Here is a 19,242-nt window from a genome sequence, read left to right on the forward strand (position 1 = left end):
CTGGAAGTTTGTTCTCCTGGGAGAACATGAGCATCTGAAATGACATTCCTCCTACTTTATTCAGCTTTCCCCAGGGACGCCCAGAGAATGCTCGACTGTTTTTAGGTCACAGCTAGTCCTACCTACCCACTTACTGCGATGATCCAGCAGCAGCAGAACAGAAAGCTCTCGGGGAGCCTGTCTTCCTGCCCGGGAACAGTGGCAGGGGCGGATCGGGTGCCCAAGGCACAGGGGGCTTCGTGGGGGGACCAGCCCAGACCTGTCTCCCACCCCTCCGGCCGTTCCCCCGCAGAGAAGATTCTGTCTAAGCATCTGGGGGCTCGTGGCCACCACTGCAGAAGACTAAGGGGCGCTGGCTGGTTTCCTTCCGACTGCCCCCCTCACCAGCCCCCAGGCTGCACTTACTGCGAGCCCCACCCCACCCCACCTCACGGAAGAACCGGCCAAGAAAGGCAGAAAGGTTACGCCAGAGGAGGAGGAGAAGTTCCTTCCAAACCCACAGGTGACAATGCCACCCAGAGATGAGCGATGAGCGTGGCGCTTGCTGTCAGAAGCAGAACGTACTGATAGAACCAGGACCGCTCCTTTAACTGGGGACAGCGAAGCGCCCACTCCTCTCTCCCCGCATCCTTCCAGCTGTAGAGCAGCTCAGGAACAAGGAGGCGTCAGAGGCGTTGCACCTGCCCCAGCCGGCCAGAGGCCCCACCGGGCTGGCACTCCCAAACCCCACATGCCCCAGGCCCTGAAACAAACCTACACAAGTATTCATTCCATAAATACTTGCTGAATGAAAGCACCCAACTGAGCACTCAGCTTGCACTGACCACTCTCATTTTACTCTCTCATTTAACCCTCACAACAACCCTTTAAGCTGAGAATCAACATCCCTACTTGACACATAGGAAAACTAAGGCCTGAAGGCCAGACAGCTCAGCAAGGTCTGAGCTGGCATTTGAATGCAGGGCTTTTGACTCCAAGATTCACACTCTTAATCCATACCATGAATTTTTTAAAAGGGGGGAAAGAAAACTGGAAGTGAAAAGTTGGGCAGGATGGTTTCAGAGGGTAAAGTAACCAGGAAATGGGCATAAAACAGGCCTAGAAGCCAGGACACCTGGTGCCTAGATCCTTGATTTCAGACCATTCTCCAATCAAAAGCCAAGGCCGGGGACTTCCCTGGTTGCGCAGTGGTTGAGAATCTGCCTGCCAGTGCAGGGGACACAGGTTTGAGCCCTGGTCCGGGAAGATCCCACATGCCACAGAGCAACTAAGTCCGTGCGCCACAGCTACTGAGCCTGTGCTCTAGAGCCCGCGAGCCACAACTACTGAAGCCCGCGTGCCACAACTACTGAGCCTGCGCTCTAGAGCCCGCGAGCCACAACTACTGAAGCCTGCACACCTAGAGCCCGTGCTCCACAACAAGAGAAGCTACCGCAATGAGAAGCCCACACATCACAACAAAGAGTGGCCCCCGCTCACTGCATCTAGAGAAAGCCCGTGTGCAGCAACAAAGACCCAATGCAGCCAAAAATAAATTAAAAAAAAAAAAAAAAAAAGCCAAGGCCATTTGGAGAAAAAGCCGACTTCACAGCAGGATGACATGGAACATCTTGTGGTGCAAGCACGCAGAGAAGTGCTCAGAAAATGATGCGAACATGTCAAAAGGACAAGCCCATTTGAAGGGCACCCTGAGCAACAACGCAAGACAGTGGGGCCATAACTATGGAGTCAACATCTGTAAGGGCACAATGACATACACAAACAAGTGCATGAATGAGTGAGTGAGTGGAGGAGAAAGAAAAGCCATTCCTAGCAATATAATCCCAATTAATAAATGTAGAAAGAAGGATATAAACAGGAAATCGCAATTTGGCAGACACCACAGCAATAATTGTTTCAGGCAAGAATAATCAATGGTTGCTAAGATTAGTGGGCAAAGTATGAGAAGAAACAAGATACTTAGAGTCTCAAAGTATCTCCGCACAAGACACTTATTAATCACAAAAGGGAAAATAGTAACTCTTTAGCACAGAAGGAAAGCAGCCACTGCGGCAGCCTTAGCCGGTCACAAGGAAACATCAGACAAAACCACATTGAGAGACGTTCTACCAAGGAAAAAAAGAAGTCAGTACTCCTTAAAAGGGTCAAGGTCATGAGAGACAAGACTAAGAAACTGTGCCAGATAGAGGAGACGTGCACCATAATGCAGTGACGACAAAGGAAGCGACGCTGGCCCAGGAGAAAGGACACTACTGGAACGATGGATGAAACTGGAACAAGGTCTTCAGATGCGCTCACAGCAGCCCCTGGTTACAGGAGGCACGGACATCTGGCATGCTGGGAGAAGGATGTATGGGGTCCTTTACATGATTTCTGCAACTTTTGGGGGCAGATCTTAATTGTCTAAAAATGAAAGTTTTCTTTAGAGACCACAAAATAAATAGACCTTGAGAGTTATATGCGAGAACACGTGGTGGCCCTCGCTCAGCTAAGAAGGACTGGCCCCGTTCCATCGCATCGTCGAAGCCACGGACCTGACCCTCGAGAGATACTCAGAACCCAGGCTCACAACCAACCAGACACGCAGGATTCAGAGCTGAGTCATCCGAGACGTCCTACTCCAGGGGTTCTCGAAGTGAGCCTGGAGATGAAGCCACCCGTGCCCCGCAGCCCTACATCAGCCAGCTGCTGAGCCCCCATCTGTGTACAGAGAGGCCTTCCCAGGACTCCACCTACCCACAGGAGGGCAGGCTCCCTGGCTTAAGAAAAAGAGACAAAAAACTCAGGCCTGCTCCCCCTCCCTTGCAGTACAGCCTACAGGGCCCAAGGCCCGCTCAGACCAGGACTCCTGACTCCCAGTCCTGGGTTCTGTCCCTGGAGGGTTCTTCACCACCAGGGAAGCTGAGTACCTGGCCCCTCAGTACAGAGACAGGGAAACGATAGAGGCCTCAGGGCTCTATGACCACACAGGACTCAATTAGGGAGTTTACAGAACACTGAGTTGCCCTAAAAGAAGACAGGGATGAACAGTACATAGACAGATGTGAAAGCCCTAACTCTATGAAAATTCAAGAAAAACTGAATGTTACTGGATAATGGAATTCATTAGATATGTTAAAATTCAAAGGTTTATCATTTTTGAACATGACTTTTAATTTGAATCACTCATTCACTCAGCTGGTTACTAAGTGCCAACTATGCCGCCAGGGACGTTCCAGGCACTGGCAACACAGTGGACAAGATAAACAGACCCAGGTGCACACAGTGACAGAAAAGCTGCACTGTCCCTCCATCACTTTCTGCCGACTGCCCTCCTCCTGGTTTCCCCGGTGAGAGAACTAGCACGGAGGGCTAAAGACACAAAAAAGGCAGTTTACACGGGGACACACGTGGGAGCCGCCACCCGGGGCCAGAGACAAGGGTGCAGTCTGAGCCAGAGGCCAGAGAAGCACCCGCCACAAGGCGAGCCAACCGCAGAAACAGGAACCAGGGGACAGGTCAGGAGTGTATCCCAAAGGAAAGGGGTGACGAGTGAGCTGAGGACTTCAGGGCTGGACAGCTGCAGGGAGCAAGCGAAGGGTGAAGTAGCGGCACATGTGACGGTGCAGCGCGTGTCACCACTGGCCTCCCTCCCTCGTGACAGGACTCTCCTGGTTGCCTTGCTCGGGCCTGCACCCCCTGGTCACACATCCCGCTCTCCTGGCCCCCTAGGCAGACGCCCCCTCACCTCATGTACAACCCCCCCAGCTCTCAATCCTTGGGCCTCTTCTCCATCTACACTCACTGCCTCGGTGATCTCATCCAGTCTGTGCCTTTAAACCCACTGTATGCCGATGCTTTTCAAACTCCCACCTCCAGTCCTGCTCCCCTGGGACTCCACCTGCATGGCTCACGGCTTCTCAGACCCCGAAGACCCCGCTGCGGCCAAAGCCTAACCTGCCAGCCTCAGAACCAGCCACCCCCCACCCCTTCCCTCTGCAGCTAATGTCAGCTCCACCCTTCCAGGTGCTCGGGGCAACACATTTTGAGAGGGAGAAAAAAAATGAAGTTACATTTAAAATTCAAAATATTAAAGATGTATTTATTACTAAATATAGTTGTCACTAAAATACTATAATAAAAACTGAAGGGGTTTCCCTGGTGGCGCAGTGGTTGAGGGTCTGCCTGCCGGTGCAGGGGACACGAGTTCGAACCCTGGTCTGGGGGGAGTCCCACATGCCGCAGAGCAACTGGGCCCGTGGGCCACAACTACTGAGCCTGCGTGTCTGGAGCCTGTGCTCCGCAGCGGGAGAGGCCGCGACAGTGAGAGGCCCGCGCACTGCGATGAAGAGTGGCCCCCACTCGCCGCAACTAGAGAAGGCCCACGCACAGGAACGAAGACCCAACACAGCCAAGAATAAATAAATAAATAAATTTATAAAAAAAACAAAACAAAACTGAAGAGTCTATATTCCTAGAAAATCCAAGAAAATGAACAGAGAAACTATTAGAAAACAGAGAATTCAGTATCGGTGTACAGGGCTTATTGAATAAAAACATTAAAATTCTACAGAAGAACATAAAACAAGACTTGAATAAATAAAATATACCCTTGTTCTTAGACAGAAAGACTCAATAATGTAAAGCTGTCATTTCTCTCTAATTCAAAACATAAATTTAATGTATTCCCAATGAAAATTTCAACAGAATTTTCACATGGCAAAATTTTCCAGAAAAGTCTGGGGGCAAGGGATTAAACACTAGTCCCACCAAGTATTAAAATATATCATAATGAAGCTATGGTAAACAAAACAGCTTGGTACTGGCAAACAAATAGAACAAATGGTTTAGTATCTATGAATAAATGGCATAGAAAAGGAAAGAAACACACAGAAACATACACAGAGCAAATCAGAACCCAACATATGTCACAGTGAACGGCATTTCAAATAAAACCAATGAAGCAAAGGTAAGAGCAGCCAAGAAATGGGTTAGGGCTGCCGGCTGGCACCTGGGGTGGGTCAGGTACCCACCATCAGACAGCCTGGCAGTGAGAGAACAAACTGGTACAATCTCTCTGGGGCCACTTTAGCAACATCCATCAAAATTACACACTTCATACCCTTTGACCCAGTAATTCCCGTTCTGGGAATTCGTCCAACAGATATCCATATACATGTTCCAAGAAACACAGACAGCACAGTCGCTGCAGCATCATTTGTGCCCGCAGTAGACTGGAAACAACCTAATGACACTGCCTGTGGAGACTCACTAAATAATGACGCTACATCCACAGGGCAGAACTCTGAGGGAGTCGAGAGAAAGACTGTAGTCAAGTCTGACTCTTGGCTACAGGCAGAGTCAGCTGGAAAGCTTCTGAAACTCCTGACACAGGGTCACACCTGGGCCAGTTACATCTGATCTCCAGGGGCAGGCCCAGGAATCAGCATCTTAAAGCCCCGCAGCTGTGAGGACAGTGACAACGCACACCAGGAAAAACGGCACCTGGCAACAGGGAGACCGAGTCCTCGTTAGCTGCCTGTCAGCCGCTCGGGGATGTAACTACAAGTCCACACACAGCATATCGTATACAACGAGAAAATACACATAAACGAATACGGAAAATAAGAAGTTGATAAAACAGAAAACTTTTACAAAAGTACGGACGATGGCTGCCTCTAGGGAGAATTCACTTTCATTACGCAGGCTTATAACTTTCAAAAGTATTGACCCTAAACCCAACTGCCAATTTACTACACCACGCAACAATCAGAGAGTGGGAAACAACATACCAACAACTTGATTTTTTTTCTTAACAGATAAATTTTGAGAGAATAAAAGCAAGAGAAACAGAGAGTCAGCTACAAAGTGATATGTGGTTGGAGCCTTATTATAGATTTAAACTTTTTTTTAAAAATTATGACATTATGAGAAAACTGGAAGTTTAAACACTGGTTGAAAGCATTTACAGATGAAATGATGAGGTAGAATTTGCTTCTGAATAACACAGGAGAGGGAGAAGTGGCCGGGTGTACTTCACAGGGTTGGCAGTGAGTACACGCGGATTCACTGCATTCTTCTGTCTACTCACCTTAGTATTTAAATTCAACCTAATACATTTTCCACAAGGTGCATATACTTTTTTTTTCAATAGGAAAAAGAAAAAAAAAAGCTAGCATAAAAAGTTATACTTCTTTAGTGACACAGAAAAATATTCAATTAGAAACTGGTTGTGTTAGTTTTGAAAGGTATCTCCTAGATAGTTCTGGTAATAGTTCCTTTTTCTTAACAATAGCAAAGCGAACATACCCATGTCTGGGCCTCTAAGCGCACTGGGAACTGCTTCAATTCCCCATGACTCTGGCCCTCCCTTCTAACTATGATTTCAAGCAAAGCACTTCACCACTGTTCATCTCCATTTCTCCATCTGTTAAAAGGAAGCAGACTGGGCTCTGGCATCTGGAAGTACACATTTCCCAGGGGGAAGAGTACCCTGGGGGAGTCTCACTGGCCCCCTCCTCCCGCCCACAAACATGCTCACTCTATGCTCACTCTCACAGGCTAGGACGCCAGGTCATTTTTACCATCCGGCTTCAGTATCCAACCAACCAGTATCCAACCAACTCAACATGAGTCATCGCTGTAAGATATACAGGCCAACCTCTTCTAAAAATGAAGCCTATAAGCTAGAAATGAATTGCAAAATGAAAACAAAAACAATGCTTCTAGAGGAAAAAAATACTTCTAACAAACAACCTATATCAGGTCTTCCTCATCTGTGATTTAAATCAAATCCCTGAGGCCACTTACACCTGAGGTTCCTTAGAGAAGGGGCAGTTTCAGGGTGAATTGGGTGAAAGAACAGCTTCTATACCAGATGAGACTGAAAACAGACCCTGAGGCAGGCAGGCCCAGCAGAGCCCCAGTGGGGGAAAGCCGGCAGACATCCCTGGACTGCTGGCTTTCTGTTTACTATTCTCTTGAGTGCATGATTACAGCCAACAACCTCATCTGAGCAAAAGAACCTCTTGGGCACAAAACGCTCAACAGTGTACAATATGAATTCAAAATCAGCAAAAGGGATGCAGGAAATGCTCAGCATACAATGTTCAGCAAAACAGAAGCCACAGTGTAAGACAATTTTATAAGCATACTTTGTGTGTGTGTGTGTGTGTGTTCAAACACACCCACGCACACGTTTATACGCATAGAAAAAACTGTAGAAATATCCCAGGAAGTTAATAGGGAGTGGTAGGATGTTTTCTCTTGTTTACACACTTATCTTTATTTTCCAAATAGTCTACACTGAGCATAATGAGGAAGAAAAACAGTTTGTTCTTGTTTAAGTTAAGAAAAGCAATACTGAGAACAGCTCGTACCTACTTGAGGGCTCACTATGCGCCAGGAATCCTGCTCACCAGGTCTTACACACTGACCTCAGTCAATCTTCACCATAAGCCGACAGGGTGGGTATTTGGGGTAGCATTCCGGTATGTCCACGTGACTCTATCAAAGGGCCTCCTGCAATGGGCACCTGAAAAAGCAGGGACCAACAAAGGAAGGACCCCATTTAGAGACAAACCCAGGAAGCCAGCTCTCAGGCAGCATGACTGCACACAGAAAGGATGCCCCAGCAGAGAGCAGCGCCCTTCTGCTCTTGTGACAGCCCGCCTAAGGGACATCTAAGCCACAGACGTCACGAGACACGGGTGAGCAGAACCGAAGGAGAGGCACTAAGGAATGAACTCAGCACGCATCGGATGCTCACCTAACACACAGCTGGGAGCTGAGAGGGGCTGAGTAAGTCTCTGCCCCAAAAGTGAAAGATGTAAGAACTAGCCATAAACAGATGTAAGATGAAACCCAGGCTCAGAGGAGGCGCGATTACCTGTGGCGGGCAGCAGAGGGACAGAGGTGCTGGAAGGCCTTGCTGCGTGGACAAGAGCACTGAAGAACGTGAACAGTGCTGTGCTTGGGGCAGATGAACCAGGCACGATGAAGACGAAGCATCTGCTGAGGATACTATTAGAAATCTGAAACTTCTCTTCCAAACTACACCATCCCTTTCCCAAGATGGATCCCTGTAACAGCTGGACACAAAGGCCATGCCACCCAAAATAAAAGAAAGCACTGAGCAGCTTTCTAACACACCCTTGTTCTACCAGGATTTCACCAGATGGGTCAACACATCAAGTAGTTCCATGACACCCCCTTCTCACGAGGCCCTGCTGCCTGCTTCCCTGTGCAGGACAGAGGGGTAGCTCGGGAGGGACTCAGGGCATGTACCACCATTCAACACTGACAGCGCAGGAGCGGTCCTCTGTATCCACAGTTCCACATCCACGATTCAACCAACCACAGACTCTGCAGTATTGTAGTGTTTACTACTGAAAAAAGTCCATGTATAGGTGGATCTGTGCAGTTCAAGGTTGTGTTGTTCAAGGGCCAACTGTAATTTACTCTCAGTGCTTTCTTTCCTTTTTCTTCTTTTTAAAGAATTCTGTTTGTGATTTATAAGGGCAAAAGCCAGAGGTGGCACAGCCTTTTGTACATTTTTGTCAGCATCCCAGCACAAGCAAATGCAGTTATCACTGTTTCGCCTACAGCGACACCTGCAGATTGAGAGGGAAACTGCAGGACCTAAGGCCACCGAAGTGGGACCAGACACAGAGCTGGAACCCAAGAGGCAAACCCCACCAACAGCTCTGAGAGGTGCCCGACTTAGTGATTAGGACGTTGATGCTGTTGGTTTTGCGTCCCTCTCTCCTTCCACAGCACTAGTAATGTCATCAGCATTTCTGAAAGCTTCCCAGCTCCCTAGAAGTCCTTTGAGCACAGATCACTGGGTCAAGTACAATATAAACACTGGGGCTCTAAGCAGCACTTTTTACAGTATCTTCACTATGGACAACTCATAAACTGTGAAGCTCCTTTGCAGAGTATGTGCACCTTCTCAAAGCTATCTTGTATGGACAAGGAAATTTTTGTGTACCCAAATTCTCTCATCTCTAAGGAATAAAACTGGGCACTTTAAGCACTAGGGTGGCAGCATGTGGCTTTATGTGTAAAAATCTGTACTTTATTTTATGTATAAATGAAAATGTACACTGCAAAAACTTTAACCCATGGTTGGCAGGGCCTAGGCTGGGGACAGGGGGTTGACTCCAAAGTGTGATTTGCCTGTAGACGGAGAGCAGTTGCCATCACCACTACCTAATACTGGGCAGAACCACCAGCAAATGGGTAGCAAGCAGGAGTAATCAGAAATCAGCAATGTCAGACCCAGATTCTAGGTATGTAACTGGTTTTTGGACAGGGTGCCCCACAAAAGCAGTGTTTCTGTGTGGTCACCTAAAGAATAACTATCTTAAGTCATTTAATTAACAGAACCCCCAGATCTACAGTTTATAGGATAAGCAATTCTGGGCACTGACTTCAAGGACTTGGGGGGCCACAAGAGCTACAACAAGGACAAGGATGGCTTTCATGTTCCATTTCAGATCTGCCACAGCACAGCCTTTCGGATGGAACTAGAGAGATGTGGACCACAATTTCTTGTTTTGTTCACAGAAAACCAGTGAATACCTGAAGGCTGAGAAGGTTCAGTCCACGGAAGCGTTGAGCCTGCAGCACCAAACTAAGGTTTCCTGGAACACACCCAAGTCTTCAGTCTATACTTACACCAGGTTAGGACTCGCAAAACTAACGCTGATACTAACCTGGAACACAACTCATTGGTCCAAGAATAAAAAATAGGGTCTCTACAAGACAACAAGGCAGCTATTCTAATCTATTACTCAGGAATTAAAAACAAATTCCCTCTTTTAATAGAGTTCTTAGAAATCATAAAAAGAATGCAAAAAAATTAGTAAAGCAAAGTATATAGTTCATTGTAGAAAAATTAGAAAATACAGTAAGGGGCAACGACGGCAATGAAAAACACTCACAGTTCCACCACTATTCATAATGTATTTCCTTCTGGGCTTTTTCTCTGCATGTACACTTAACCCCCCTTGAACAACAGGGGGTTAGGGGCACCGACCCTCCATGCAGTCCAACTTGGACTTCGAGACTCTGCAGTCTTGCCCCAACCCACCTCCACAAAATTTATTTTCCCCCTACTCCGCATTTTATGTCACTCCAAGTTGTTCACTTTGCTTCATTAACTAGGAACTACATTCAAAGAGTACCCAAAACAGGTTAGAGGGAGAGTGCAAGGAGAGGGAAGAACAGAAGGGAAGTTTAGTCAGAGAAGGGCCAAGGGGGAGAGGCAACCAGGAGAGGGCAGGGAACAGTCTTACCAAAGAGGGAAGAGAGCAGATTCGCCTAAAGACAGAGCAGGCCAGGAGCAGCATGCCGTCTTTCAGACACTGCCACAGCTCATACACAAGGAGGTATCAGCTCTGCTCACCCAAACAGGGGCAGGGAAGCACCAGGAAGCAGAATTCCTGAAAAGTGAGGATGAGTACAGCACAGGGCTTGATCTAAGCCCTACCACTCATTAGCTGCATGACCCTTGGCTCATTCAATATTCACAACAGCCTCTGAGGGAGGTGCTGTTATTATCACCTCCACTTTACAAAGGAGAAAACTGAGACACAGAAAGGTGACGCAGCTTGCCCAAGTTAATACATTTACTAAGTGGCAGGCTCTGAGGGGACTCTGGGTCCGCAGTCCCCCATTCCAGACAACCTCTTTGGGTGTACGTTAGACCAAGAGGACTGTGGGCCCATGTCCCAGCAGTTGCTCCTGCAGGGAAAAAACAGAGTCAAGACACACAGACAGGCAGGTCTCACGGGAAAGCATAACTCTATGAGCCCAGTGCTCTAACTCTGGTCTAGCTCTTAACTGGCTGTTTGACTGTGGGCAGATTATTACCTTACCCTATAGAGAGAAAAAGGAAGAATACTGAAACCAGTTGACCTCCCATCCTACACACTGTAAGGCAGTTTGCAAACATGAAGAGCTAACTAAATGCTGAAATAGAGTCAGTGTGTTACCAAGTAAGACCCACTTAGGGACAAACCCAACCACCAGATGTGAAGCAAGAAAGAAGCCACCTCTGACATAAAACTAGCGATGTTTCCTTAGGTCAGTCTCCCAAGGCAAAAGAAACAAAAGCAAAATAAACAAATAGGACGTAATCAAACTTATAAGCTTTTTCAGAGCAAAGGAAACCATAAACAAAACGAAAAGACAACCTAAGGAAGGGGAGAAAATATTTGCAAACAATGCAACCAACAAGGGCCTAATTCCCAAAATATACAAATAACTCACACAACTCAATAATAAAAAAACAAATAACCCAAATGAAAAATGGGCAGAAGACCTATATAGACATTTCTCCAAAGAAGACATACAGATGGCCAATAGACATGTGAAAAGATGCTCAAATCGCTAATTGTTAGAGAAATGCAAATCAAAACTACAGTGAGATATCACTTCACACAGGTCAGAATGGCCATCATTAAAAAACTCTACAAATAACAAATGCTGGAGAACGTGTGGAGGAAAGGGACCCTCTTGCACTGTTGGTGGGAATGTAAATTGGTGCAGCCACTATGAAGAACAGTATGGAGGTTCCTTAAACAACTAAAAATAGAGTTACCACATGATCCAGCAATACCACTCCTGGGCATATACCCAGAGAAAACTCTAATCTGAAAAGATATATGCACCCCAGTGTTCACTGCAGCACTATTTACAATAGGCAAGACATGGAAGCAACCTAAGTGTCCATCAACAGATGAATGGACGAAGATGTGAGATACACACACACACACACACACACACACACACACACACACACACACAATGGAATACTACTCAGCCATAAAAAAGAACGAAATAATGCCATTTGCAGCAACATGGACGGACCCAGAGATTATCATACTAAGTACGCCAGAGAAAAACAAATATCATATGATAACACTTATATATGGAATCTTAAAAAAAAAAAAAAAAGAAGATACAAATGAACTTATATACAAAACAGAAACAGACCTACAGACACAGAAAACAAACTTATGGTTACCAAAGGGGAAAGGGAGGTGGGGATAAGTTAGGAGTTTGGGATTACCAGATACACACTGCTATGTATAAAATAGATACCCAACAAGGCCCTACTGTATAGCACAGGGAACTATATTCAATATCTTGTAATAAACCATGATGGAAAAAAGAAAAGAAAGAAGCCACAAAGTAGAAATTCTTACTTGGGAAGAGGTGGTGGTCTCCTCGGGACTTCAGCAGCGCCAGCATCTGTTCCTGGTGGCTCTGCCTCCCCGGAGCGGTGGGCCACTTCCTGCTCGGCACCCTGCGGGCCGGGAGGCTCCTGAGGCCCGCCCGAGTCTGCGGTGGACTCAACCTCCACCTCCTGAACCGGGGCTGGGACCGGCTCCCGCTCAGCCGTGGCCGCTGCCACAGCCGTGGCCGCCTCCTCTTCCTTCCTCCTGACCTTCTCCTCCAGCTCCTTCCTCCTCTTTTCATCATCCTGACGGGCCATGCGGTCAAAGGTTTTGAATACCTAAAATCAAACAGCAATCCTGCAATCAGTTCATCCGCCCAGTACCGTACCACACATTCTGCAGAAATACAGCAAAATCTGGTAAATAAAGAATGAAAAAGCAGTAGACTAAAAAAAATGTTCCCACTGGCAAAATGGAAATGCACTTCAACTTCACCAAATGCCGCTAGGAAAACAATCTTTAAAGGGGAGTTCCAAAATCAATGAAAGTGAAACCTTTACAAGCCAAGGCTCAAAATATTTACACGCCTATGAGGCCAACTTTCAAGTCTAAATGATGCATAACTAAATGGTCTCACCTGTCATTACTTTTATAGCCCCCGAGAGCCTTGTTCGAAATGCAAAGAACACGCTGTCCTGGTACTGAGAGCTGTAAAGGCACCAACAACTCAGACGAAAGAAGAGAAGATGGGAAATAGTTGAATTTCAATCCACAAAATACCAGCCGGCTCACTGGACTGCTGCTATCTTCCCACACTGCACGGGCTGAGGGAAGGTGTGGGTCTTAGCCTGGGAATTCAACAAACATCCATGATGTGCCTACAATGTGCAAGGGGCACCAAAAATCAAAATGACAGCTCCCAACCTCGAAGAACTCAATTTTCTGGTGTGTGGATCAGTCACTAATCTTTTCTGGGCCACAGTCACACCCACAAAAGTGCTGGGACTCTCCATCCAAAAAGTGCACAAGAAAATGGCATTTTGTATGCACCATTCGAGGGCGCACATAACCCTGAAGTGCAGCCAGGACAGACCCAGACGTGACAACTCTGACAGGAAGAGGCTGTGACGAATACACGTGATGCCATCAGAATGAGGGTGCAAATGAGCATTTCCAGTGAAAGAGGGCTAAGGAAGTTTCTTGGAAGAAGGCGCTCTGCCTCAGACCTTGAATGAAAGGCACACCTTCCAGAGGGAATGACAGGAGGAAATGTCACAGCTCCAAGAGGCAGGGTCATCAAGAAATATATCCTATGGTATCTCCTCCTGGAGACAGGAAAGCTGGGAGATCCACCTTGAAAAGTGGGTGGGAGAAGACCCTTACATTCAATCCAGCAACCTCGCTCCGTGGTATTTACCCAAAGGAGTTGAAAACATGTCCACCCAAAAACCTGTACACGGATTGTGCATAGCAACTTTATTCATAATTGCCAAAACTTGGAAGCAACCACGATATCCTTCAGCAGGTGAATGGATAAACAAACTGTGGTACATCCAGACAATGGAATATGATTCTGTGATGAAAGAAATGAGCTATTAAGTCATGAAAAAACATGGAAGAACCTTAAATGCATATCAGTAAAAGAAACCAATCTGAAAAGGCTACACAGTGTATGATTCCAACTATATGACACTGTGGAAAAGGCAAAATTTTAAAGACAATAAAAAGACCAGTGGTTGCCAGAGGTTGGGGGGAGGGAGGTTGGAGGGAGCAGGTAGAGCTCACAGGATTTTTTTAGGGCAGTGAAAATACTTTGTGTGGTACCATAATGAGGATTACATGCCATCACACATTTGTCCAAACCCCATAAAATGAACAGTAAGAGTGAACCCTTAAGGAAACTGTGGGTTTAGGTAACTATGATATGTCGATGTAAGTCCATCAACTGTAAGAAATGCACCACTCTGGTGGCACCTGTTGGTATAGGGGACGCTGGAGGGGGGGGCAGGGGGGACATAAGAAATCTCTGTACCTTCTCCTCCATTTCGCTCTGAACCTAAAACTACTCTAAAAAATAGTCTTAATAAAATAATAATGTTTTAAGGTGTGTAGGACTGTTTCCAAAGGGCTAGAATGCAGACACGTGCTAAATAACTGTTGCGTGTACTGGGCAGGAAGACAGAACCAAAGAAGTTACTAACTATGCCAATGTTTTTACAGACATTCTCTCAAAACCCTCGTGAAAATGCTGTGAGGAAGACAGCACTGACATTTCAAAGATAATGGAAAACTAAGCTCGGAGAGGGTAACCTGCCCAAGGTCCTGCCAGTGAAAGAAGAAAGTAAAAAATTATACAGGAAACACACCAAACACTGAAAGGAAATGTAGGCAGAGGAAGGTAAGTAAAACCCTAAGGCTAAAAACTGGAAACAATATCTCTCTCTACTTCTTCAGAGAACCTGACCCCTGACTCACTCCTCTTGTTCTCACGTCAATGACACCGGACACCAGACCGGTTGCCCTCAGAGCCATTCATCCTTCTGATGCCCCACATCTTCATCTTAACTCCAGAAAAGAAGCAACAGCAAGGGATCTCTCCAAACGCCGGGAGCCTCCCTCGGACCCTGGGCCTCACGTTCCTCGCTGCACTGCGGCGCCCACCGCCCCTGCTTACTCAGCACCCTGCCTGCCCCCTGGCTTCACCTCTCACGTCGCCACTGACCTCAGCACTCATTTCAGAATCCCGGACTGCGGAGCTGGAAGAGATGTCCCTGACCTCCAATCAACCTTCTCAACTGACAGAGAGGAGAGTGATTCTCCCAAGACTTCCCAGCTAGCTCAGAACAGATAGAGCCAGCTTTCCTGACTCTCATGGGGGGATTTCTAAGCTTGCCAAACTGGACTCCAGAATAAACACAGAGGACCCATTGATACAAATGAAACGTCATTCAAAATTACTGTTTTCTTAAAACATCCTAGTAAATCATGGAGTGGAATACAATTTCTATATGCATCTTTCCTGCTGAGGGTCCTGCAAGCTGTACATTCAGACTGTGCAAGCCCTAAGAATTAGGAGGAAAAGTCTGAGAAGGCTTAAACCTCGCCAACAGCCCATACCCCAAAATACCAAGGGAGAACTTTTGGGTTCCAGAACAGAGTACCCCAATACTCCCATCCAAACCCTCTTTGCCTGAGTTCTGAAGAGACCCCCAAGCACCCCACTGCCAAATGCCTCTGTGGATAAAAGAACAGCTCCCCAGGATTTACCCTGATCTACCCAACCAAAATACCCAGGGAATATCTGCTCTTTTAAAGTTCCTTGGGCAATGCTGATGATTCAGAACCACTTTCAAAAAACACTACACCCCTCCTAACTATCTGCTGGAAACTGTCCCCCTTGGTTTCCCTGAAACTTACTGCCCTGCCCACTTCCCTCCATCCCCCTCCCACTCACACAGCCTCTTCCTTCTCCCATCCCTTCTCTGGGATCCTTCCCCAAAGGGCTATCCTCCACCTTCAGTTCCTCTCCTTCAAAACACTCAGATTCCTCTACCTCCCTTAAAATCCAGCCCCACAATTCAACAGCCTGTGGGCAGGGACTTCTGCCTGCAATCTCCAACTCAACTAAGCTTCTTCCCCTAAACTCAGGTGACAGTTCAGTGAATGCATTATCATTATTACAGTGCCCAGGTTTGAAACCCTGGATCACCTCTGGCCCATCCCAACCCTCTCTCTGCCCTGCTCTCCACCTCCACTTTATTAAACTGTTCACCAAATCTTAACCTTAAGGGTATCTGAAACATAGTAGGTGTCTTAGATGAATTACCTCTGTCAGTTACCTGTAAAATAAGGGAAAAGACCAACCTTTCAGGTTGTGTTAGAAATAAATAACATCCTAGAATGTAAAATACATAACAACTGGTACATACTAGGTGCTCAGTAAATGTTCTTTTCTCCTTTACATCTTTTCTGCAAAAGATCACCCTAGACAAAAGTGTTGCCACCCTACAATGGATTGGTTAAATAACAGAACAGAAAGATCTGGAATCCGAAAAATGAAGTTTTGAGTTCCAGCTCTATGATGAGTTTGGTCAAATCACCTAACCTTGCTGAACTGGCACCCTCATCTGCCACATAAAACTCAACCTTATCTATTTCACAGTCTTCCAAGAAAGCATTAATTTGACATAAGGGCCTCCTAAAAACCATCTCTGACACACAGCTCTCTGATCACTCAGATGGCACTTAACAACTACAAGGATGAGGAACAGCCTTAAGTTTTGAAACTGAATACCACCCTCACTCCTCATTTGACCATATTATCTTTGGTAGTTAAACATTTTAAACTTCTGTTTCTTCATGCAGGCACTGAGGAAAATAATACCTGACCAACTTGCAGCTTGTAGCAAGTCTTCAGGAGATGAACATTTGAAATCACTTCATAAACTGTAAAACGCTACAGAACCGTGGGAGGTTATCACCAGCATTTCTACCTTCTCAGGTTCCTAGAAACAGGCTCAGTGCTTGACTGAGTACCTTCTTTCAATCCCATCAAAGTCCCACCTCTTCGAGTAGCACTGACATATATACACTACCAAATGTAAAATAGATAGCTAGTGGGAAGCAGCTGCATAGCACAGGGAGATCAGCTCAGTGTTTTGTGACCACCTAGAGGGGTGGGACAGGGAGGGTGGGAGGGAGACGCAAGAGGGAAGAGATATGGGGATGTATGTATACGTATAGCTGATTCACTTCGTTATACAGCAGAAACTAACATAACATTGTAAAGCAATTATACTCCAATAAAGATGTTTGGAAAAAAAAAAAAAGTCCCACCTCCTCTATAAAACTTTTCCCCATTTCCAAACCATCATCTCTATTCCTTTCCTTCCAATGGGCTCTGTCACATAATTGGCCTTGCATAGTTCTCTGTTACTGTATTTTACCTCCTTAACTAGAGCATAAGTATCCCAAGGAGAGAGACCATTATTTAACCATCTGCATTACCAGTGTATCTCCAATGCTTCTGGCAGCTGAGAGTATAAATACACTCAGTACATAAACTCTTGGTTATTACATTCCAAGTACCCCGTCAACGTCATTGAATAAGTATTAATAGCACCTCAAACATACAATAAACTTAACCTGGGATGTACAGATATATGTCCAAACGTAAACTTATTAAGTACTACTATGACTGTCTTTGACCTGAAAAGTCACACTTCGAACAGGGGGACCACACCCATCAATCACACAGCCTCCCTTCCACGTCCAGTCGTCGCAGTTCTGGGGTGTGCAGGTGTCCGTGCTGCCGCCCGTTCCCCCGTCTAGCCTGCACTACTTTCATTCTCTGACTGGCAGGCCCTGGCACCTCGAAGGGTTACACGTTGCGGGAGCTGACCCTGGCCCTGAGCGTCGATGTACTACTACTTCTGATATCCAAGTGCACCCGGTCGGACCAGGCTGCTCGAGAGCCAGCCCCTCTCGCACGGAAGGAGTAAACTGATACCCCAAGAGCATGTCTGCTGAAGCCGCGGCCGCAGAAGGCTGGTCCGGGGCAGCGCCAGAGGATGAACTGAGGCCGGTAGCGGACGGAGCGGCGGGCTCGCAGGGGTCTGGGCTCCCGGAGAGTCGGGGGCTACGGGGGCGCGCTCGCGGGGGTCGGGGTCGGGGTCGGGGCTCCCACGGCCTCCCCCCACCCCTCCACCTCCCCCCACCCCGAGCTTCCCGCCGGCCGCGCATTACCTGCAGCACCAGAGCCTGCGCGGCCCCCGGCGGGAAGCCCATGCGGTCCGACGGGTGGCGCAGCAGGCGGTAGAAGTCCGTCTTGCGGTAGAGGAAGCCGAAGAGCACACGCAGAAAGTCCTGAACGTTGCCCACGTGCTGCAGGATGCCCAACAAGGCCTGATCATACAGCTCCGCCGCCCCGGGCTCCATGGCGTCGCCGGCCGAAGGGAAGCTCACTCACTGCGGGCGCGGCCCGGACACCGGCCTGAGGCCACTTCCGGTGCGCTGCGGTAACGGCTCCGGCAGCCAGCGCGCCCGTGAAACTTCCGGTCCGCGCTCGTTCACCCCCGCGGTAGGGCTAGGCTGGGCTGCGTTTGAGCCGACTTGACGCGGGCCCCGCCCCCACCACCCCCTGGCTTCTCGAGCGGTCTGGCTGAGGAGGGGACGTGGGCCCAGAAACGCAAGAAGGCCCGGAGCTGCGGGACTGAGGGCGCCTAGTGGCCATGCTGGCAACGAGCGGAAGAGGTGTAGCGCGGGCAAGTGTTAGTGCGCCTCGCTGTTGTCAACGTGGTCTATGGGTTGTGTTCCCGACTGGGTGACCTGAGCCCTAGGCGGGACAGCGGGGGCCTTTTGCTGGCGCGTCAGAAGAAGAAATGCGAGCGCTTACTGGTGGTGTCTGTCCTGTTAATAACGGAGCCGTGGGTGAAATGCAAGGTGAAGTGCATAAATACAAGAAGACAAGAATGTAAAGTGAGTGCATGCACAAATATTAAATGGAAAGAGCTAGGTGCAGAGTAGATAATCTGGCGTGCCATCCTGTGAAATATACATATACGTATGTATGTGTGTGTAGTATATACATTGTATGCGTAGTATACACACAGCGTGTATACGTGTCCTGTCTGTCAAAGCATAATCTTAAACTAAAAATATAACTCTCATACAAATATATAATGAACACATGTGAAACATTTATACATTTTAAGTAAAGTAACCAGTGATATGATAAAGCTAGTTTGGAGAAGCTTTTGGAGAAACTGGGTATTTATCAACACTTTGAGAAAACAGAGCAAGATTGCTAGGTGGGATACGAAGCTGGCTAGTGTCCTACAAAATGATGTAGATTATCTTTTCCAGCGGATAGAAATGATTTGCATCTCTACTGGCCTAAAATCTACAGGTTAACATATATCTTCATAGTGCATGGGCTCTAATGAATTGTAAATAAAGGCAAACTCAGATAAATTGCCCTAGAGCAGTGGTTCTGAAACTCTCTGGACTTAGGACCCATTTACTGGGAATCCCTGGCGGTCCAGTGGTTAGGACTCTGAGCTCTCACTGCCGAGGC

At 47.3% G+C, this 19,242-nt stretch overlaps 1 protein-coding gene across 2 annotated transcripts in view; it reads right to left on the reverse strand.

Moving 5' to 3' along the window:
- NUDCD3 (NudC domain containing 3) overlaps positions 1 to 18,179 on the reverse strand; it is a 74,827-nt gene extending 56,648 nt beyond the window's left edge. For both annotated transcript variants that reach the window (XM_007187707.2, XM_057549759.1), the window contains exons 1-2: positions 17,913 to 18,179; positions 12,195 to 12,505 (exon numbers count right to left, since the gene is read on the reverse strand). In XM_007187707.2, coding sequence (XP_007187769.1) covers positions 12,195 to 12,505; positions 17,913 to 18,104 — 503 coding nt within the window. In that variant the 5' untranslated portion in view covers positions 18,105 to 18,179. The remainder of the gene's footprint in view (positions 1 to 12,194; positions 12,506 to 17,912) is intronic.
- Between the last annotated feature and the right edge of the window lie 1,063 nt (positions 18,180 to 19,242).

Source organism: Balaenoptera acutorostrata, chromosome 7 (genome assembly GCF_949987535.1).
Source record: "Balaenoptera acutorostrata chromosome 7, mBalAcu1.1, whole genome shotgun sequence".
Classification (NCBI taxonomy): Eukaryota; Metazoa; Chordata; class Mammalia; order Artiodactyla; family Balaenopteridae; genus Balaenoptera; species Balaenoptera acutorostrata.